This window comes from Trichosurus vulpecula, chromosome 5, assembly GCF_011100635.1.
Source record: "Trichosurus vulpecula isolate mTriVul1 chromosome 5, mTriVul1.pri, whole genome shotgun sequence".
NCBI lineage: Eukaryota > Metazoa > Chordata > Mammalia > Diprotodontia > Phalangeridae > Trichosurus > Trichosurus vulpecula.
This window is the reverse complement of record NC_050577.1, coordinates 296,657,581-296,680,486: the sequence shown is the minus strand read 5'-3', so window position 1 is coordinate 296,680,486 and position 22,906 is coordinate 296,657,581. Positions and strand designations below refer to the sequence as shown.

At 48.0% G+C, this 22,906-nt stretch overlaps 1 protein-coding gene across 1 annotated transcript; it reads right to left on the bottom strand.

Annotated features, from left to right (window-relative positions):
- Positions 1-9,038: 9,038 nt before the first annotated feature.
- On the bottom strand, positions 9,039-12,297 carry GALR3 (galanin receptor 3). The gene is made up of 2 exons (XM_036758347.1): positions 11,945-12,297; positions 9,039-9,834 (listed from the first exon to the last, which is right to left on the bottom strand). Exons 1-2 carry the CDS (start codon positions 12,295-12,297, stop codon positions 9,039-9,041), a joined length of 1,149 nt encoding a protein of 382 aa, XP_036614242.1.
- Between the last annotated feature and the right edge of the window lie 10,609 nt (positions 12,298-22,906).

Sequence of the window (22,906 nt, the reverse complement as noted above, 5' to 3'; positions counted from 1 at the left end):
TAGAAATATATATACATATATTCACACAATGTATCTCATATATTAGTATATATTTGTCATATATATTAACATATACTTGTCACATATTATTTATATATACTTATCTTAAATATTAATATAAACTTGTCCTATGTATCAGTACATACACTTTTCATATGCATTAACATATACTTGTCTCATATACCAGCATATACACTCTTCATATGTATTAATATATACTATATATGAATACATACTTGCCTCATATAGTAATAGTATTTGTTTTAAATATTAACATATACTTGTCTTACATATTAATAATGCATTATTAATACATACATATCTATAGCAGTATTATAAAAAAGTTAATAAATAAAAATATATACAAAGTAATTAAATACAAGGTAGTTTGCGAAGCAGTGAATCGTATCCATGTTGGCAGCTTACCTGGGAGGAAGATTCTCATATTCTTGGGCAAAGAGAGGGATTGGTGGGGTCAGTGTCATTGTGCACCAAAGGGCATCATTTCAGAGATGCTCCACCATCTTGCCTTGCAGGACCCATTAGGAGTGTAAATAAAGGTTCTTCCATGAAGACAGTGGCAGTGTATGTGCCACTATCTGTGGCGGAGGATGAAGGAGAGAAATTCTATGAAGTACTCAACAAGATTCTGTAGTCCAAGCCAACACGTGCCTTGACGCTGTTACTTAAAATAAAAAAAAATACTTTTATGAAGTGCCTGCCATATACCAGGGACTGAGAAGAAGGCAACAAATAGTATGCTGGTGAATAAAGTTTCCAATTAAGGAATGGAAGAGGCCAAAGACCTGTAGATAGAAATCACACTCATGCGCATCACGGATATTTTCTTCAATAAGAGGCCTGGAAGGTGCTGAACCTGATGAGCCTCAATGGACATTTTTTTAAAAATTGCGATTGACCTTTAATTAATTAGTATTAACTCACAAAACAGTAAAAACCAGCGAAGAGAAAAAGGAACCTACAGAAAGCACGGTATGTCCAGCGAAGCCAGCTCATCTCTAAAGCAAAAAGCCAACAACAAGAAATGAAATGGGACCAATCAGCATGATTCTAGTACATTCACGGTTTTAGAACTTTTTTTTTTGAACCTTTTAAACTTTTATTAGGGGTTGTTTCTGAAGAATCAAGATAGTTAGCAAATTACTTTAGATTCATCAAGACAATTTTTTTTTGTATTTAGAGCTTTAACAATGCACAACATAATACAAACAAACCAAATAGATGGGTTTCTATCACTAGATGTTACCAAACATATCATTCTAAAGTAGTGAGTCCACTCCCCAAAAACGATGGGAAAAGTAAAACTGAAACTAATTTGTGAGTTAGGACTGAAAGGACCTTCAGATGCCACGGATTCCAACACCCTCATTTTGGAGTAGAAGATGCTCGTAGAAGTTCATCTGATCTGTCCGAATTCACAGAGGAGGTATGATTTAGACCCAGGTCCTTGGAGCCCAGACCAAGCTGTCTTCCCACTGCGCTACACTTCCTACCTAAAGAAACCTAGTCTCATCATCACTGGTATTAGCATATCCACATTGGGGCTCTTAACACCTCGGCAACCAACGAGATATGAGAGAGTGGTACTTAATAAATGAAGGTGAAGGCAGGAAACAGTTAGACCTAAAAGAAAAAATTCATGTTAAGGAAATCCGTCCTGGATATGAAAAAATCTTAAGGGCACAAGAGGAAGATTTCAAAAGAATGAGAAATCAAGTCTTTTTGTACAAAATGCTCAACGATTGTACATGTACAAACTGTATCAGATTGCTTACCATCTCAGGAAGAGGGGAGGGGAGGCAGGAAGAGAAGGATAGAATTTGGAACTCAAAACTTTTAAAAAAATGGTTAAAATTGTTTTAACATGTAATTGGGGGGGAAATAGAATATTATCTAAATTAAAAATGGAAGAAATCAGATCATAAGTGACTTACTGAGACTGCCCCTCTGTTCCAAAGGCAACTGAGATATCAGCGATGAGGACCGCCCCCATCTCCTTTCTTATCTCTACATCATATTTATGAATGTGTAAAGGACATGCTTGATGGCGATGGTAGAAAGGAACAGTTCTCTAGAGAAGACCACATTCTTCCATCACAATTAACTGAGAAGTGTAGAAAATACATGATTGTGCTTTGATAGTTACAAAAACCAACAATCAGGTGATAGCGTAGCACAGAATTCAGCCTGTAAGGTCCTTCTCCAGAAAGGTGGGTCCCATGGACATAGGTTACATTATAGTCCCACTTTGACCTTCACTGTCTCTGTGACCCTAAATGGTGAATCCCTTAAAGGTTCCTGAGCTTCATTTCCCTCATCTGTAAAATGACGGGGTTGGATATGATGACCTCTGGGATCCCTTCTAGCTTTAGAGCTGTAATCCTGTCAGTCTCTATCAATTTTCAGAGAAAGATTTGTTCTGTCATTTTTCTGATTATCAATAATACGTGAAGCTAAAAGCAGGGGAAGATAGAGGTTTCGCTGTTATGGGAGAGACTTTGTGTAAAATCCAGATGGAAAAGAAGGTGATATTCTCTGCTGGCAAAAGGCATTGTTCTGATTTTGTCTAGCTTTAGGATGCAATGATGGGATCCATGGTCCTTAAAAAGACATCAGCTTAATCATCTACGTAGGAAAAACCAGGTGGATGAAAGCTCCAAATTGCCCAGACTATGACAGGTAGTTGAGAAGGCATCTGTCCCTTTGGGTTAATCTATCAGTACACATATCTTGGATGAAAAGAGCCCAGAATCAAGCAGAAGGAGAATGGACTAGATTGCATTTGGGAAATCATGTACTTTCCATCTCCCTGTCGTTAAATCCCATTAAAATATTTTATTGATAGCTTTTGGTTTTGCATTATCTTTTTTTTTCTGAATATAATCCTCCTGTCTTACCCAGTGAACTGTCCCTTATAACAAAGAATGAAAAATGAAGGCGGAAGAAGCTAATTCAGCTACTTCAACTCATTGGGTATGTCTACCAGCCTGTGTGAAATCCCACACCTGTAGTGCCCCATCTCTGCAGAAAGAGAGAGAGGTATATTTTCTTTAACTCTTCTATAGGGTCAAGTGTAGTCATTATAATTACACAATAAAATTCAGTTTTGTTCTGTCATGGGTTGTGATATCATCATTTACATCACTGTAGTCATCAGCATGTTGTTTTCCTGGTTCTGTTTCCTTTGCTTTCTATCAGTCCATATAAGTCTTCTGATGCTTCTCTGAATTCTAGATACCTGTCATTTATTACAAGATAGTAACATTCTATCATATCCATGTTTAGCTCGTTTAGCTCTTCCCTAATCAATACAATGCCCACCTTCTTAACAGTGATGTTCTCCCAGTGACACTGTGAGGCTGGAGATCATGGGACACCATCATTTTCAGAGATATTAAATCACAGGTGACAGAAAGTGCATTTGAGCATCTGCATCTCACAAAGCAACGACTAGGAGGGAGGGAGAGGGGAAGCCTACAGATGCCTTCTATTACCCATGATGACTGGCTCCCAAGAAAAGGTATAAAAGCTCCATTATTGAAAACAGGGAGGATCTGAAGAGGCAGCAAGCTGGTCAAACGATGGTGTCTGCCCACTATGCATAAAGTGAAGGCAGATATGAGAGATGACCAGCCTGGCTGCTGAACTGGAGTGACCATAGTTATAATGGGGACTGATGCTTGTGGAACATGTTTTCATGCCTCAGGTCAGGGATGGGTCTAGGGAGACACAGGGGTAAAGCCGGAGAGAGGAAGGACCCCCACCCTGATGGTGTCCAACCCCAGAGCCAGGTTGAGCAATCAGGGTCCCTCTTCCAGCAAGTCCCCAGCCTTGAAGCAGGTGGGCTTCAGAGACAGCTAGGGGGAGGGGAGGTCTGGAGAAACATGGTGGAGCATTGAGCTGAGCTCATTCATTTCCATCCATTTGGTAGCCAAGCTCAAGCCAGTGCCCCCCTTCCCCTCCTCCATCCATCTCCCTGCTGTCCTGTCCCTTGGTCTCTGTTTCATTTGTCAGAATAATTAAGACCATCTGCTCCTCGACTCTTTCATCAGCCACCTTAAATCAGCCCCAGGAGCTTGCGAAGTGGCTGGGTCCTTGCCTCCCACCCCGGTGGATAACAAAATTAATTTTCCCAGCCGGGGAACCTGGCCCGTTTCCCCTTATATTTCTCCTCCCAGTCTCCTGCTTCCCAGCTCAGTGGTGAGTCTGCTGGTCCCCAGATCATATCTCTAAGGGCCTGCGGAGGCATTATCGACCCAGAGCTGGCTGTACGGAGCAGAATGAAAAGCTATTTGCAGCACACCACAGGCCAGTTTATGCTGGAATTGGCCCTCTGGGGTAGGGAGTCAGGAGACCTGGGTTCAAATCTCTGCTCTGACTCTTGCTAGCTGTGAGTTCCTCCCCCTCCCCCTTTCCCTCTGAGATTAACTTTCATTCCACCGTATAGATTTTGAATGTACACAGTCACTTGCATGCTGTCTCCCCCTTTAGAATGTGACTTTCTTGAAGGCAGGAGCCATAAATTGGCCTTTCTTTGCATCCTGCAGGTAAACACTTAATAATGCTTGTAGACTGACTGACCCCTGGGTAAAATGAGGGTTTAGGGCTAGATTTGGCATCAGGAGGACTTGGGTTCAAATCCTGCCTCAGACATTAACTAGTTGGAGGACTCTGGACAAATGACTTAACCACCCTGTGCCTCGGTTTCCCCATCTTCAAAATGAGGGAACCCTTTCCAGCTCTAAATCTTCAATTTTAAGGTCCTTTCCAGCTCCTAGGGCAGGATTTTCAGGGGCAGGAAGCCTGGGGATTGACTACCACTCATGGGACATCCCTCCATGGGGAGAGGGCCAGTGGTGTGGAGATGGTCCCCTTTCATTGGCTGTGTCCTCACAGACCCTCCTTTCTAAAATGGGAATAAATAGTACTTGTGCCTACCTGCCTCTGGCACAGTAGAGAGATGGGAACAACGACTTTTACTCCTTCTGGCCAGGAGAGCTCAGTGCCCAAGAGGTACAGGTAGTGAGGACCTTGTGTATATGTAGTTAAAGCACCTCTGTCCTCTGATTTGACTGGCACATAGTAGGCACGTAATGTTTCTTGACTTGAATCATGGAGAGGATGGAACTGAGGATGGGGCAAGGGGAGGACAGGCCTTCTGAGAACCAGCTGCCCTCTTCCTGCTGTGGGAGACACAGTCTTCCCTCCCCGCCCCTGATCGGTGGGGGTCTAGGAGGGCCTGAGCCTCCCTCCCACCCCTGTCATGGGGGGTGGGGGGAGGACTAGATCAGGGAGGCAGCCAGCAGGCTGCAGCATGAGCAGAAAAACTCATAAATTTGATGGCTTCTCTGGGAGCTCAGCTGTGCTCAGCTAGCCCATCACCAAGACAGATTGATGGACTTCATTTGTCTCTGGGGCAAGCTGGGCCTGAGGCTTCTGCTTTCCAGAAAGGGGGGAGCGGCTGGCGGAGGAGATGGGGAGGCCCATCCAAGGTGAAGAGAAGCCCTGCGGGTTTGGAGAGAAAAGAGAGGGATAATAAACATCATTCACGCAGTCATGGTTTAGTCTGGAAGCAACTGCAGGCACATCTAGCCTGACCCCCTTAATTTTACAGACAGGGAAACTGAGACCCCAGGGATGGTGAAGCAACTCAAACACAATCACACTGCTAGAATCAGCCGAGCCGGGATTTAGACCCTCCTGTGAGACCCAGCTCAAGCACCACCTTAGGACAACGTCTTCCTTCCTCGAGGCTTTGGACAAATGTGTCCTGGCCGCAGCCCTGGTGGGCCAGGTGAGGCTCTGGTGTGGGTGGAAGAGAACAGAATCACAGCTGCTGATTCATCCCCGGAAGTCCGCGTCCGGAGCAGCCGGCTCTGTTCTGGGGGCCGGCCATGTTGTAGAAGGAATGTGGATGCCCCAGAGAGCATCCGGAAGTCATCAGAATGAAGGAACTGGCGTTCCTCACCTGCACAAGACAAGACTTTGGCCAATGACCTGAGAGCTGTCTTTAAGTATCTGAAGGACTTTTCTTGTAAAAGGATTAGTCTTTTTCTGCTTGGCCCCTGAGAGCAGGACAAGGAGCCTTGGGTGCAGGTTGTGGGGACAGAGTCAACAGTGTGAGAAAGACTCACCATCAATTATTGTAGAGTGGAGATCTACCTCAGGCGGGTGGAGTTTCCCATTCCTAGACATTTCCAAGCAAAGGCCAAATGGCCTTTTATCAGGGCATTATTGCTGGAGTCAAGGGTTCCATCACATCCTGAGCAGAGGGGTAGCTGAGGACCAATGCCTGTCACCCGGAAATCCTTTTTTAATTGGGTTTTCTTTGGTCATTCATTGGTTAAAAGGCTCAAATGGGAGTAGATAGCCAGCTTCTGAGGTCCCTGCCATCTCAGAAATGATTTGACTCCATGGGGTGGGGAAGGGGTTTGGGCTTGACCCAGGCTAGAGGTAGCGGGTGAATCAAGGTATTCTAGAAGGAAAATTGTAGCCAGGTGGCCCAGTGGATAGAGCAGGAAGACCTGAGCTCCAATCTGGTCTCAGACACTTCCTAGCCATGGAACCCTGAGTAAGTCACTTACCCTTGTTTGCCTCAGTTCCTCATCTGTAAAAATGGGCTGGAGAAGGAAATGGCGAACGACTCTGGTATCTTTGCCAAGAAAACCCCAAGCAGGGTCATGAAGAGTCAGACATGACTAAAACGACTCAGTAATGACTAATGCAGCCTGGCCCTGACTCCCTCACATGAGCGAGGGCTTGGGGGGGCGTTGCTTGATACCAGTCATCTAAACCAGTTTAGGGCGTCCTGGGACAGGATCCCCAACTCTTCCTCAATGCTGTTGGAATATGGTGAATGTTGTCTGCTTTCATCTTCCCCTTAGAATGCATAAAAAACTACCTTTGGTCCACTTTTGGCAGGAATCCACCAGTCAACATGCATTTATTAAGGACTTACTACGTGCTAAGCCCTGGGGATACAAAGAAAGGCAAAAAACAGGCCCTGCCCTCAAGGAGCTTACAGCCCAATGGAAGAGATAACATGCAAACAACCATATATAACGAAATACATACAAGATAAATCGGTGATAATCAACAGAGGGAAGAAATGGGGGTGTGGGGTGGGGGTGGCATCCGAGAAACCAGGCACAAATAGACCATTCAACTAATGATTTAGAGAAGGGATGTGCTGTTTGACCTGGGTAAGCTGAAGTATAATAGTGGACACTGGGGTTCAGGACAGAACTAGACCCAAATCGAGGAAGCTGGACCCAATAATTCCTAAATCACCCCTTCTTGGAACCTTTTCCTTCTCAGAGCCCGCCTCAGCCTTTCTCATCTCTTAACCTCTTAAGACCCCTCTCAGACCTCTCTCAACTCTTAGTTCTCGAAGAACTTACTATCTATACTTCTCTTTGGGCCCCTAACATGAACTATATTAAATTTCTTTGTCTCTCTCTACTTGGCCCCCAAGAGATGAGAAAGATGCACCCCCTTCCCTTCTTTACAGAGGTGGTGGACTATGAGTGTAGAACATTGCATTATTATCAGACCTGATTAATGGAACGGTTTTACTGAAATGCCCTCTCGCCCTCCCTGAGTTTTTTATTCTTTGTCACTATGGATGGTCTGCAGGGTAAGAGATGGAGAAATATTCAGAAATTAAAATTCATAAAGTTTTAAAAATCTCAACAAAATATATAAATTTTAAAATTTAATAATTTATCTACATACAAGCCTTATCTCCCCTGACATTCTGGAAGCAACTTGAAAGCAAGAATTGGGGCAGATTCTTTGGCTTTCCTCTGTTTAAGGCCTCTTCCGATGCCTTGTGGGAGCATGGAGGGGAACCTGTGTTTCTGAAGGTGTACAAACAGAATGTAAGCTGTGTGTTCATTCTGCCAAGTAGAAATGGCTTGGGCTACGGGCCCAGGAACATCTCTGTGGTCCCGGACAGGACCAGTCTAGGGGAGTTTGGAATGGCCTTTCATCAGGTTAGCCCCAAGGAGGAGCCACAGAGCCCTAAAATACGGGAATTCCTGAATACAGTAGATGTTCAACGAGGATGTTTAATGAGTAGGGGGATGAGCAGCAAAGGAAGAAAGATAGGATAGATAGGGTCCCTGGCCGCCAAGGGGAAACTAAGGCTTAAAAATATGGGGTGACCAAGAAGAATGAATGGTGCATGGCTATGGGTGAGATTGGTAGTGGGTCGATTAGAGGGGGCACAAAGACCAGAGAGATTAGGGAGTGTTGGTGGGCCTAGACAGGAAAAGTACCAGGGGGATTTTGTGCTTGTTTTTAATGGAGAGGTGCCCTAGGGAGGCATCTTCCCCTTGTTTGAGAAATTGGGTCGACTTATGGAGAGGAGAAATAAAGTCAGAGAGAGGAAATAGCCCCACCCCTCCCCTCCCCTCCCCTCCTTCCCCTGCAGTTGCCAAAGAGGGGACTTGGGTGCAGGCCTCTGCCAAGGAAGCCTTCCTAGGGGACATTGACTATACATCATTCCGGGGGTATCCACACCTCTCTGGCACTCATGGTTGCTCAACCAAAGGTCTCTGTCTCGTTTTCTGCCTTCTTTCAGGAAATCTTCCACCTGTAGGGTCGTAAACTGCATGCTTGTATGTAGAGAGACACTTTCATGCATGTTGTCCAAGGTTTCCTGGTCAGGGCTACGGGCCAAGGAGAAAGAGATAAACTTGGGCGCTCTGTGCCATGAGAATCTCTGAGCACACAATCCATAATTTAGGTCACAATCTCGAGTTCTTCTCCTAAGCCTTTCCCCAGCAGTGGGCCCTGAAAGGCTCCTGCTGGGACACTGGGCACTGAGATGGTCCTTAAGCCCTGGCCCTGCCTCTTTACGGGTGAGTTAATTCATCCTAGATTCCAGCCAGGCTGACTCCTCCCAGTATGGGAGGACTGATGGAAAAAAGTCAAGGCCTAAGCTGAGATCTGATTCCCTTCTGCAGCTGAAGCACTCAGAGGGGTGAGAACAGGCAGCCCTCCTCACTGCCCTGCTAGCAGACTCCAGGAAGCAGGACCCTCTCTTTCCCCTCCATGGGGGACTGCCCTCCTATGTGGCGGGGTTGGGTCCCCTCCTCCTGGGGCTGGGGGACCCCTGAGCACATGTCCTTCCTGCGGAGGGGAGCTAGCCTGAAGGATGCTGCCTGGACCCGACGGTGTGCCCTGGCCCCCTTCGGGGGACCAGATCCTTGGGCTGGGAGGCATTGGTGGTGGTGGCTGTGGCAGCAGGAAGGGCAGAGGTGGCGGAAGCGCTTCCGGAAGTGCTTGGAGGCCAGGGCGTAGACGAGGGGGTTAAGGCAGGAATTGGCATAGGAGAGGCAGTGGGATGCCAGGCGACAGGCGTAGGTGGCCCAGTTGAAGGGGAAGTGGCCAAACCAGAAATACAGGATGACTACATGGTGGGGCAGCCAGCAGAGGCCAAAGAGGGCAGCCACTGCCAACATGATGCGGCCTGCCCGAGCTTTGGCCTGGCGGCGTGCTTGCAAGGCTGGGTTCCTGGGGTCCACAGCTGCCCAGAGGAAGCAGAGGGTGCGGGCATAGGCCAGGCTGACCACGGCCACAGGCAGCAGGTATCCCACAGCAAAGGTCACCAGGTCCAAGGCCCGGCGACTCTTGTCCTCCCAGCCTGGCACACACAGCACCAGCCGTCCATACTGTACTGTCCAGTAATAACTGAAGTAAGGCCCTGAAAAGAGGAGGGCCAGAAGCCAAATCAGGCCAATGGTCACCCAGGCATTCTGAGCCGTTCGGAGGGATCGGGAGCGCAGAGGATGACGGATAGCCAGGTACCTGGGGAGAAGAAGGCACACTGTCATGAATCTCTGTTTTATCTCCTCTCTGCCTCCCAAGGTAGGACACGCCACTGTGAGGGCAGGGAGGCTGGCCCCTGCCACAGCATGCCAGGCCTCCCTCACACGGGCCCTGATGTGCCAGGAGAGGCAACAGGAAGGACCTGGTGCCCAGAGAGGCTCATTTGTTACCTTGGAGAAGTCACTTCAATTGCATGCCTTGGTTTCTTTATCTTCAAGACAGGAGAGGGACTTCCCTGGCATAGAGAAGGCCATCATTTGGAGAATGACTAAATATTACCATGCTGGAAGATATGGCATAGGAGAGGCAGTGGGATGCCAGGCGACAGGCGTAGGTGGCCCAGTTGAAGGAGAAGTGGCCAAACCAGAAATACAGGATGACTACATGGTGGGGCAGCCAGCAGAGGCCAAAGAGGGCAGCCACCGCCAACATGGTGCGGCTGGATGATATGGAGAATTCAGAGATGCTTGGGGAGACTTAGAGAGCTCCCTCGGCGGAGGGCAGACCCATATTGTGAGGTGAGGGGCCCTTGAAGCCCTAGGTTAGATTGGAAGCTCCCAGGGGTCAGGTGCTGGATTATTGTTCATCTCTGCATCCCCAGCACCAAGGCAAGGACCCTACATGGAGTTACACGCTCCAGAAATGCATGTTACATTTGTCCAACTGAACCTGTGAAACGGCAGAAAAATTTCTTTCCTGGGTCTTAGTGGGGACACTGCTTTGTGAGAATAATAGGATTTTAGCTCGAGAGCCAGAAGGGCCCTTAATTTAAAATTCTATTATTTTGTTGCTGTTCAGTCATGGTGGACTCCCTGTGACCCCATCTGGGGTTTTCTTGACAGAGATACTGGAGTGCTCTGCCATTTTCTTCTCCAGCTCATTGTACAGATGAGGAAACTGAGGCCAACAGGGTGAAGTGACTTGCCCAGGGTCACACAGCTAGGAAGTATCTGAGACAGAATTTGAACTCAGGCCTTCCTGACTCCAGGTCTGGCACTCCATCCAATGCACCCCAAAACCAGATCACCTCATTTCTCAGAGAAGGAAACTGAGGCCCAGAGATTTTGAGTGACTTGCTCACTCAAGGTAACATAGGTAATAAGCCTCAGAGGCAGGATATCATCCTAGGTCCTCTGATTCCAGGGTCGAGAGCCCACATTTCTATGGAGCATTAAGGGTTACCAAATATTTCACAACCACCCTGGGGAGGAGGGGCTCTTATTATGCTCATTATACAGACGGAGAAACTGGTAAGAACTCATGTCTCCCAGACTTTCATCCATCACATCATTTATTCATTCATTTCACCACCTAGACTCCTATCCATCACTTCATTCATTCACGCATTCATTCATTCATGCCTTCATTCATTCAGCCAGTTAGATTCCTGTCCATTTCATTCATTCATTTGGCCACCTAGACTCCCATTAATCACTTCATTCATTCATTCACTCACTCGTTCAGCCAGCTAGCTGACACTGCCCTCTAGTCTAAATTACCTGTGCATTGCCTTAGGGAGAGCACTGGTTGTTAGTGTCATCACATCCCCCCCCCCACCCAGGGACTCTTCTCAGGCTCGGAACAAGATCTCCCCTTCACACCATCCGAGCCCCCATTTCTTCACCCTAATAAGCTGAAGACCCCTGAAGACAGGAGCTAGGTACTTTTAAAAAACATTATATCCCCAATAACCAACACAGTCCCTACACACATGCTTAACAGCAGATAGAGTTCTGAACCTAGTGTCAGGAAAACCTGAGTTCAGATCTGGCCTCACTAGCTGTGTGACCCTGGGCAAGTCACTTAACCCTGTTTGCCTCAGTTTTCTCAACTGTAAAATGGGATAATAATAGCACCTGCCTTATAAGGTTGCTGTGAGGATCAAACGAGATAATATTTGCCAATACCTGGCACACAGTAGGTGCTTAAGTGCTTTCCACCTTACGAGTTCAGTATTCTTTAGTTTCTCCCCCACCGCTTCTAGCAGGTCCCCAAAGGGCAGACATCTGAAGGAAATCTAGGTGCATTTCCAGCCCTAGCCTCCCACCCCCTGAGCTGGCTGTGAGGCAGGGGAGGTCCAGCTTGCTACCTGTCCACGGAGACAGCAGCCAACGTGAAGCTGCTGGCGTACATGGTGAGATAGATGAGGAGGTGCACAGCTTTGCAGGCAAAGGTCCCAAAGGGCCAGCTGTCCAGGGTGTAGATGACGGCCTGGAAAGGCACGCAGCACAGGAGGAAGCAAAGGTCAGCCACGGCCAGGTTGAGGATGAACAAGTCGGTGGGGCTGCCCTTGGACCGCCCGGGTCTCAGCAGCCCGGTCAGCACCAGCCCATTGCCGACCGTGCCCAGGAGGAAGATGAGGGCGAAGACGACGGGGACCACAATGCCCACTGCCCCTTGGGTGCCCCGGCCTTCTGAGGACACGTTCCACGTGTCGGGCATCTCCACATCAGGGTGGTGGGGAGGAGGGATGTCGCAGCCTTGCTGTCCTCTGCCCCGTTCACATCACGTCTGGAGGATCAGGTCCCACTCTGTGTGTGCCACCATACCTGAAATTGGCAGAGAGATCAGAGAGGGGTCTACGGACCCTTAACAGGTGTTATCTTGTTACCTGCAGACTCAAAGAAGGCAAGCACCTTAGGAACTCTTCTTACCTGAGGTTAGCAGGGATGAGCAGTGGTGGGAGTAGGGAGGACAGAGGGCTGGTGTAGGTACAATGGGGCCACCTCCTTCCTATTCTCCCACTACCAGGTTGGCCAGGCATGGAAAGAGGGAGATAGTCATTTGGCAGCTGTTCCCAAACCCAGATGGCTGGCACCCCCAGCATCCCCCCTACCCCTGTCTAGGCTCCCTCGGGTTTCCTCATCTTCCCTACCTCAGCAGGGGTACCAAGCTCAACCTTAAACCTCTCTGGAGCTGTACCCACCCAATTTTTGAAGCAGAGAAAGGGAAAGGATAAGAAAAACCCATTGCTGGATTTGGTCCAAACCCAAGTCAGATGAACTGGCTCAAAATGATCTCCCGGTCCCTTCCTTTGCCCTCTGTGGTCCTTCTCTCTCCTTAACCCATCACCTGCTTCCTCCCTCCCTCCCTCTTTTCAAATCGCTTCCCTCTTCCTACCTCCCCCTTCTCTCCTCCCCTTCTCTTATCCTTTTCCCCCCTCTCCCTTCACTACTTCCCCCTCCCCATTCTTCACTTCTGCCTTCCCTGACCCTTCTCTCTCTTCCTCTTTTTTCATTCCCTTTCCCCTCCTGCCTGTTGCTTCTCCCAGAATGGACTCTTACTCTCTCCATCCAGTGAAATGGTTCTTCTCCTCCTTTCTCAGTTTTCCCAGGGCATCTCTCTCTCTCTCTCTCTCTCTCTCTCTCTCTCTCTCTCTCTCCTTCCCTCCCTCTCTTTCTCTCTCTCTCTCTCTCTCTCCCTCTCTCCCTTCCTCCCTCCCTCCATCCCTCCCGCAAAGTAGCCCATTGATTCTTCTGTGTCTGACACTGGTTTGGGAGTTAACCCCTCAGTGTCTGGTCTCTGCCTGGGTTTCCCTCTGTGTGCTCCCTTCCCTCCCCCTCTCAGATCCCAGAAGGATAAGGGAGGCTCAGCTCTAGACCGTTTTCGGGAGAGGATAGGGGAGAACTGGCAGCCAGGATGCCTGGGTTCACACTCTGAATTTGGGTCGTGTGGTTATGAAATCACAGAATCTCAGACTTGGAATAGACCTCTGAGTTCCACTTTGACCTGGGCAGGAATCCCTCCTGGAGGATCACTGACAAACAGCCTTCCAGGCTCAGCATGACAGTCTCCCAGTTTGAGCTCACTTGTCCTTTTGGCAGCTCATTTCTCCTTTGGATAGATTTAGAAGGATCTTTGATCTCACTGATATAAATATCCTGGCCAAGAACACAGATTGCTTGCCCCTCCTCTGGGACTCTTGTCCATTTCTTTCCATAAATCTAACCCAGATGGTCCATCCAACGTGCTCTGTATTATGTGAATTCCAGTTGCTCACCTTTTCCTCTTTGTCCTTAGTCCACGACTGGTCTATTCTACTTCCCATGTTCTTTCCTAAGTTGCCATAAAGAGGCAGTTCAACGTAGTGGACAAGAAAGCTGGCTTCAGAGTCACATAAATCTAGATTCAAGACTGATCTTGGATTTGCAATACTGTCTGTGTGACCCCGACACATTGTCACTTGACCTCTCACTGTCTCAGGCAACCATCTGTGACTTTAAGCTGTAGAAGAGAGGCCCTAATCCTCCAAGCCCTAATGAAGTCAGTTTTCCACTAGTAACTCCCCAAACTAATGAAATTGAAGGTCCATTAAACAAAGAAAGAGTGAGAGAGACAGAGAGAGAGAGACAGACAGAGAGAGAGAGACAGAGAGAGAGAGAAAGAAAGAGAGGGAGGGAAGGAGGGAGGAAGGAAGGAAGGAAAGAAGGATGGAAGGAAGGAAGGAAGGAACGAAGAAAGAAAGAAAGAAAGAAAGAAGGAAAGAAAGAAAGAAAGAAAGAAAGAAAAAAGAGAAAGAGAGAAAGGCTTTCTTGGTTGAAATTCTAACCCTGAGGGAATGCTTTGGTGCCCATGGGCACTGGGGTCCTTCTTCCCCCAGAGGGCCCTTTGGTTCTGGACTCAGGCATGTGGTTGGACCAGGTTCAGTTCCAGGAGAATGAATCTCCTGCCTCTAAAGAGAGGGGTTAGGGCTCCTTTTTTTCCACAGTCTTCAGCTCATTTAATCACTACCCCAGCTCTCTAGGGACACCTGGTAGTTCCTCTCAAAGTGGGCAGTAGAAACATACTAATGTATATATGAACATAATATGAATCAGATGTGGGAGTTTATTCCTACATAAAAAGAAATGCTAAACATACAAGCATTGACAGAATGACTTCCATGGGATTCAGTAATTTAACTCATTAATAATTCCAATTTGCTTGTTGCTATTCAGTCCTATCAGACTCTTTGTGACCCCATTTGGGGATTTCCTGGCAGAGACACTAGAGTGGTTTGCCATTTCCTTCTCTAGCTCATTTTACAGATGAGGAAACTGAGGCAAATGGAGTTCAGTGACTTGCCCAGGGTCATATAGCTAGTAAGTATCTGAGGCTGGATTTGAACTCAGGTCTTCTTCACTCCACTCCCAGTGCTCAATTCACTGCTCCACCTAGCTGCTAGTGATCCTTAAACTTCATCAGAAAATAAAACAGTTTGTGTGCGTACCCTTTGACCCAGCAGTACCACTTCTAGGTCTGTATCCCAAAGAGATCATAAAAAAGGGAAAAGGACCCACACGTACCAAAATATTTATAGCAGCTCTTTTTGTGGTGACCAAGAACTGGAAATCGAGAAGATGCCCATCAGTTGGGGAATGGCTGCGCAAGTTGTGGTATGGGATTGTGATGGGATACTATTGTGCTATAAGAAATGAGCAGGCAGATTCCAGAAAAACCTGGGAAGACTTGTATGAACTGATGCTGAGTGAAGTGAGCAGAACCAGGAGAACACTGTACACAGTAACAGTCACATTTTGTGATGATCAGCTTTGATAGACTTAGTTCTTCTTAGCAATGCTATGATATAAGTTAATTCCAAAAGACTCATGATGGAAAATGCCATCCACATCCAGAGAAAGAGCTATGGAATCTGAATGCAGATCGAAGCATACTATTTTCTCCCCCCTTTTTTTTCTTTTCTTGTTGTTTTTCTCTTTTGTTCTGATTCTTCTTCTACAACATGACAAATGCGGAAATATATATGTATATATATACATATATATATGTCAGTTTGCAGGATAGCTGATTAGGCGTTTTATATTTCACTTTGGCTCTTCACTGTCCAACCAACCACCAATACATGTCTTCTGATAAAGTGATCAGGTTTGGACCAATCCTCTTGCCAGTTACTGTCCCCTCTAAGAGTGCTAGTCATTGTCATTTGCAGAAGATAATATTGAGCTACTCTTATGAGTGGGGGGAAGGGGCTCCATGACATCATCAGACAATATCAGCTTTTAGTTCCATTTTCAGTGATGTGGGACCAGCACAAGCAGCGACAAAATTGTGGCAACGGCCCCAAACCAGTAGGTTTTGAAAACCTCCTTGGCTTGCCAGATGGAGAGGAGGGTATTTTCTCTCTTCTCCTTTTTATTTTCTCCCAACCCTATGCTTCCCTCTGATTTCTCCTGATAAGGTCCACCCGCAGTGTCACCTGGAGATACACCCTCTCTCCTTCCCCTTTCTACGACCTCCAGGTCAGGGGGAGTTTCAAGCCACGATTGCTGGGTGGGTGATCCAGGTGGGAGCCCTTCATCGATTTTTTTTTTCTAATTTCTCCTACGTCCAGTAAACTCTGTGGTCACAAGAAACCATATCACTGGGTTTTATGAATGCTGCGGGGTGAAGGAGAGGGTTCGTCCAAACTGAGAGAGGAAAAGCCAGACGTGGAATGTGATAGATTTTCCTATTTAAAAAATAGGAAATCTTCCCTCAGTCTTGGCACCCTGGAGCTGGAGTCAGGAACGCCGGGTTTCAAATCTCATCAGACACTTACTAGCTGCATTATGTCATCTCTCTCAGCCTTCATTTCTTCTTTGTAAATTGGAGACCATTTTCAAAATGGCGATAATAGCACCTGCTTCACAGGACCAACGGCAATTACTGTGTGTGCACAAACCGAATCCATATGCATATGTGTACACATGATATATTATTGAGCGTATTGTGTATACATTATGTACACACAATAATATGTGCTTGCATGTATGTACACGTTATATAGGTATATATTATTGTGCATAAATGGATGTATATATACAAATATTTATATATTCTTTGCAAACCTTAAAGCTATTATATTTATATTACATAGTATTACAATATATCATTTATTAATACAATATATATTATTATGTATTATATACTATTGTATATGCAATACAATGCATTATATTAATATTAGCTAACAATAACAATTCATGTGTCATCTGCACATGACTTAGTAGCAGATGCTGTAGTCTGCACATGCGCAGACTGAGCGCCCCCTGGTGGCGGTTTGGGTGGGTTTCCTTGTCGTTTTTAAAGGCTATTTCCCTTTAGGTACCATATCCGAACTGACAGGACAATTTGGCTCGTGGTGTGGTTATACCACCACCTGGTGGACATTTAGGATATTGCAATCCCTCTTTGGATCAGTGATACAGTGTGACATGCTGCCTTTCTATCAGTTCTGACACTAAAGAGATTATAACAGTTGCTAACATTTATGAAGCACTTGCTATAAGCGGGGCACTGTGATAAGAGCTTTACAATTATTATCTCATTTGGTCCTCACAATAATTCTAGGAGGCGGGTGCTATTATTATCAGTCCAATTTTACAAATGAGGAAACTGAGGCAGGCAACGATTAAAGTGACTTGCCCAGGGTCATACTTCCCAGGGCAACTGTCTAAAGCAAGATTGGAACTCGGGTTTCCCTGCCTGCAGGTCCCCTGCACCACCTAGCTGCCTCATGAAAGTCTTCTGGTAAAGGTGTTCCTGGAAAATTTGAGGATGGAGAGAACACTTTTAGTTGTCTCAGGGAAGGCTTCTTTCCTGGAGGAGGGGAACACCTGAGCTGCACCTTGAAGGAAGGATGTGACTTTTCTGTGACCAGGAGAAAGACAGAATGTATATACCACCATTGGGGTTCCAGAGCCCTTCTGTGCTCAAGAACTCTGAGCTACAGCTTCAGAATACTAATGACCCGGCACGTTTCTCCTTTTTGGCAGAGCAACGGTCTAGATAGGCAGCTAGCATTTGTGGATGTGACCAATATGTGTTACTGACCCTGCTTGTTTGTCACGGGGAGGGCTTTTATTTTCCATTTCTCAGGGGGAGGGGGAGGAAACACGGAAGGAGAAATAGCAGTATTAACAAAAAGGAAGAAAAGAGAAAAGAGCAAAAGTAAGTTTAGAAAGGGGCCATAGCCAAGCAGGGCCATGTGATTATTCCCATGTTAAATCTGAATTAATTTTAAGACGAGATGTACATAGTGAGGGAAATCTGCGCATAACACTTTATAGTTTTTTTCTTCGTATGATGAAATATTCTTGTTTGCTGATATTTAAGTTTGTAATAAAAATGAAAACTTTTTAGAAGCACCATGTAATTTCCTATTTGGATGGAGGCCTGGGACCAGTGTCACAATCGCTATATATAAGAGTGGGATTTGAACCCAACTCCTGTGACTTGAGAGCCAATGCTTTTCTTTGGCCACAGTATCTATCATACTGTCTCTTTCAGACAGAGGAAATCAGGGAAGTCTTCATGAGAGAGGTGACATTTGAGTTTGAGGTTCAATAAAGGATGAGTAGCATATGTACAAAAGTATTTCTAGCAGCTCTTTTTGTGGTGGAAAAGAAATGGAAACTGAGGGGATGCCCGTCAATTGAGGAATGGCTGAACAAGTATATGATTGTGGTGGAATATTAGTGTGCTGTAAAAAGTGATGAAGAGAATGGCTTCAGGAAAATCTGGAAAGACTTGTATAAGTTGATGCAAAGTGAAGTGAGCAGAACCAGAAGAATGTTGTACAAAGTAACAGAATCATTGAAACAATGATCGATTGTGAATGACTTAGCTATTTGGATTAATACAATGATCTAAGATAATTCCAAAGGACTCATGATGAAGGATGGTAGCCTCCTCTTGGTCAGCTCTGAGTGCAGACTGAAGCATATTTTTAAAATTTTGTTTTTCTTTCTCCCTTCTTCTCTCTTCCCTCCCTTCTTTCTCTCTCTCTTTCTTTCTTTCTCTCTCTTGCAACATGGCTAATGTGAAAATGGCACTCTATCTGCGGCATCAACTAACTGCCCCCAATATGTGAGTATATATGGTCTTTTGTTGTTTTTTTTTTTTTTCCACATTCTGCTTACCATGATTTTGGGTAGGTCATTTGCCCTAACCCTTATCCCCTAAGGGCCTCAGTTTCTTTGTCTGTAAAATGAGATGATTAGATGAGATTGCCTGAGGTCCCCACAACTAATCGTATGGGTATCAAGGATGCCTTGTATAGGACTATCTACAGACGTGGCTGGATCCATGTCTATGCTCACACTTGTAAGATCCGTCCCAGGTAGGGGTAAGACCTGTGTGAGGTGGGAGATGCAGAAATGTCCCAAAGATGCAAGGATCCAAAAGCAGCTTGCATTGATTATTCTGATTGGATAAAGCCTTCACATGATGGCATAACTAAAACTTCCTTGGACCATTTTAAAGCTTACAAAGCTTGTCCCTCATAACTGCCCAATGAAACTCAGCAAATTGGCAAAGACAAAAGGGAAAATGACATTTGCTGGTGGGCTGCAGGAAAACCTGCACCTCGGTGGGGAGGCAGTGGTGCTGTGGATTGGTCTAGCCATTCTGGAAAGCAATTTGGGCCCCTGATCCCCAAAAAGATCAAAGAGGAAGTAGACCCACATGTACACAAATATTTATAGCTGCTCTTTTTGTAGTGGTAAAGAATTGGAAGGTAAAGGGTGCTGATCTGTTGGGGAATGACCTAGGAATGTAATGGAATATCGGAGCGCTGGAAGAAATGGGAAAGCTTACAGAGCTAAAGGACATAGTAGGCTCACATTCTGATTCTGGCATTTGTTAGTTGGGTAACCTTGGGTATGGCACCCAATCTCCCTGGGACTCAGTTCTCTCAGCTTTAAAATAGAGAGGCTGGATTTCGCTGGTCCTTGCCATACTATGGTCCTCTACATTCTACAAAAACTAGGGAAGACATTGGAGGACACATTCTCCTCTCCACAGGGCCTTGCTTTCCCTCATGCTCACCCAGAAGTTCTGATTTTTACAAGCCAGAGAGAGCCTGGGGTGCCCTGGGTGAATTGGGCAGAAGCCGAGACTAAATTGGAAGGGGCTTTGAAAAGCCTTCCTAACCCGCTTGGGGCAGGACGTAAAGTTTTGTGGTTGGAGGACCTTGGGAGAGGTTCTCGGCGGGGCGGGGGGAGCAGCTGTCACGGATAAAGAGAAAGAGATTGTGGAGATGCTGAGTCTGACCCCGCAAGACCTCCCTCTCCCTCCTCGCTCCTGCTCCCATCATTTTGCGGGGGAGGGGGAAGAGATGAGGCAGAAGCCGAGGGAACCCTGCTGTGCCCTGCGTGATACTGGGCAGAATTTGAGGGTTTATATCTGCCGGGGGCCTAGACTCTCAAAGCCAGAGCGAGACCGGAGATCACCTTGTTCCTCCATCCTCCATCACAGAGCAGAATCCCGCTTCCACTTTTCCAGGAGTGGAAAGAGGAAAGAAATCCTAGTGCGCTCAGCGTGTAACCGCAGGAGGAGGGAGGCCGGGTAGGAGACGTTAGGCATCACCCGCCCTTCGGGGGACTAGACCAGGCATACATAAGGGCAGGAATGTCACCTCTGGGGACTGTGCGTGAGCTGGGTGCGGACTGGGAGGTGGGGGTCTGTTACGCAGTCATGCCAGTGGCCCCCTCCTTCTGGGAGCTGGTCCAGGCCACGTCCTGGGAGCTAAGGCCCCCCCTTTCCGGGGCAGACTCTCTAAGATGATAGGAGAAATGGCCCCGATGGCCGGGGACCACACAGACAGACGCCCGGGCTCTCCGTGTTTGTGACGGGCACCCCTAGTTCCTGTGGCCGTGACTGCTTCCTGCTGTCCCTGCTTCTGCTCCCCCTTTTACTTGCGCTCTCTGTCTCAACCAGATCCAAACCCGAGCAGGGCTCGGACCCCGACGACGCGCGCCGCGTCTGGAGCCGGCCCTCGGGCCCCACGGCCTCCCCGGGGAGCCAGGAGAGTACCCCTACTGACCCAAGCCCAAATACCGGCTCGCTTGGGTACTTCTAAAATCCTTCTGAACTTCCCCTGAGGACCACAGAGCTGGAACCAGAGCCCTCGGGGTCATCCCGGGAGCCGGGATGGGCACGCAGCGCAGCGAGCGGGCGGAGGCGCAACCGACGCAAGCTGGCGCAGGAAACCGTGCCTGGAGCTAGAGCTGCCCGAACCGCCCAGGAATGGGAGCTGGGCGGACGGCGCGTGCAGCCTCTTGAGCCAGCGGACAGCGCCAGCTGCCGCCTCTCATCGTTTCGGTGTCCCGGGACCCATCTTCGGTCCGTGTGACGGCTCTGTCCGTGGCTGTTCTCGACCACTCCCCCGGCATGGTTTGCCACTCTGCCCAGGCCACTCACATCAGGCCACTAGGCTGGCATTGCTGGTGGCTGCTCGCCGTCCCGACGGCCCGGGTGGTCCGGGCCTAGGGGCTGCAGCAGTACACCTGGCGTCGTGGTGGCGGGTTCCAAAAAGCTGGAGTGCCCCCACTCCGCTGCCAAGGCCCTAGACAGGCGATCTCCCTGGACCAGAGCCTCCGTTTCTAGTAACCTCCGACGCCAAGGTCCCCGGCTTAACTTGGTTAAAATCCTCATGATCTCAGCCCCACGGTTCTGAGCATTGTGGACCCCGACCTCGGACAAAGCAACAGGGTCTCCACCTTTCTACGAACTGGATCTGCCTGGTTCACTGCTCATCCTTACATCCCAGGGTCACCCAGTGCGCCTGCATAGGACAGGGCAGGGTACTCCTAGCCTGTCTTGGGGACCAGCCAGTTCTCATGCCGCCCCCCACACCGGTGGGAAGTGAAAGTACTCGCGGCTTTCTCGGCTGCTCTTCCTCCTGGGCCAGGCAGGCTCCCAGGGAAGTGAGGCAGTGGGGGTAGGGCATCGCGGGAAAGAGCCATGGCTGGCCACATGGCTTCTGCCAACTGTGGGCATGTGGGCTCCAGCTCCCCAAACCCAAACAGCCAGGTCCCAGGTCCCAGGTCTCCCCCACTAGCCATCCACGAGGGGTGAGCATCTAAATGACAGGGGCTAATCTCTGCCCAGGGGCAGGCCCAGGTTGAGCACTCCAGGCATTCTCCCTCAGGAGGTGGATCCATGAGCCCTTAGAAGCAGCTTCTGCCCGGGCAAAAGTGGGCTGCCTCTGGAGAAGGGTGAATGGGGCCCAACTTGAGGGCCACTAGATTCTGTCTCTCCCCAGACCTCTCATTCCACCATTAAAAACTGCTATGTCCAGGAACCCTTTCAAATATAATCTGCCCTCCCTCCAAACCCTCATCTCAGGGAGGCTCCTATTCCTAAGCCTAAAATGGACCTTCACCTGCCTCACCCCTTTACTCCAGGAACTGGGTTCTCATCCTGTCTCAGACCCTGGCCCAGTCACTCTCTGAGGCTTAGTTTAGGTTAATAAAAATCATGGGTTTTGGACAGGGGAGAGGTTGGGAGGGGTGTGAGGTTTCAATGCCTCAGGTCCTAGATCTGTGTGGGATATTATTATTCACATAAGTGTCAGATGGAGGGACAAGGCCTCAGGCCATGGTATGAGGCCTGGGGAGTGGATGCAGACAGGGTTTGCTCAGCCCTATGAGGTGAAAACCCCCCTCCCCTGCTCCCTCTCAGGGTGAGAGCACCCCACACACTGTGGAGAGCCATCTAGTCACACCCTCTCACTTGACAGATGAGGATACTGAGGCAGCCCACTCCCAGCCTTGCCACTCACTGGAGTTTTCTTGTCTGTAAAAGGAGGGACTTGGACAAAAAACCTCTACCGCCAAATCTATGTCAGAATACCTGGGATTGGAAGGTTCTCTGGCCTGAAACCTACTGTACATTGCTGCTTGCTTCAGCTCCTGAGGAGGGCCAGAAGCAGCCTCCGTGAGGGTGGTGCCTGGGCCTGAGTCAGTCACCACTCCAAAGCCCACTGACAGGTAGGCCCAGGGCTGGGGAGACAGAAGCCAAGGGGCGAAGCTGGAGAGGGAGGTGTTCTGGTAATGTTTTCTGTCTGCCTGAGTGAGGGGAGGGGATGAAACTGCCCTGGTCTGGAGGGATGGCACTGGGTGCCATGCCCTGCCTCTTCCAGAGACAGAATAGCACAGACAGGAGGGGTGGGCAGGACCACCCCACCCCCTCAGGACAGCCTGGGTGCTTATGGAGGACCTTGTCTCAGAAGGACCACTTAGACTCCCCTCCTTTCCCTCCGAGGCCTTGCTATTTGTAACAGGGATTT

Bases quoted from the DNA above. Each gene is read 5' to 3' on its own strand.
- GALR3 (XM_036758347.1), bottom strand. From the start codon at position 12,297: ATGCCCGACACGTGGAACGTGTCCTCAGAAGGCCGGGGCACCCAAGGG. The intron at 9,835-11,944 runs GTAGCAAGCTGG...TCTTCTCCCCAG, and splicing joins GCTGCTGTCTCCGTGGACAG to GTACCTGGCTATCCGTCATC.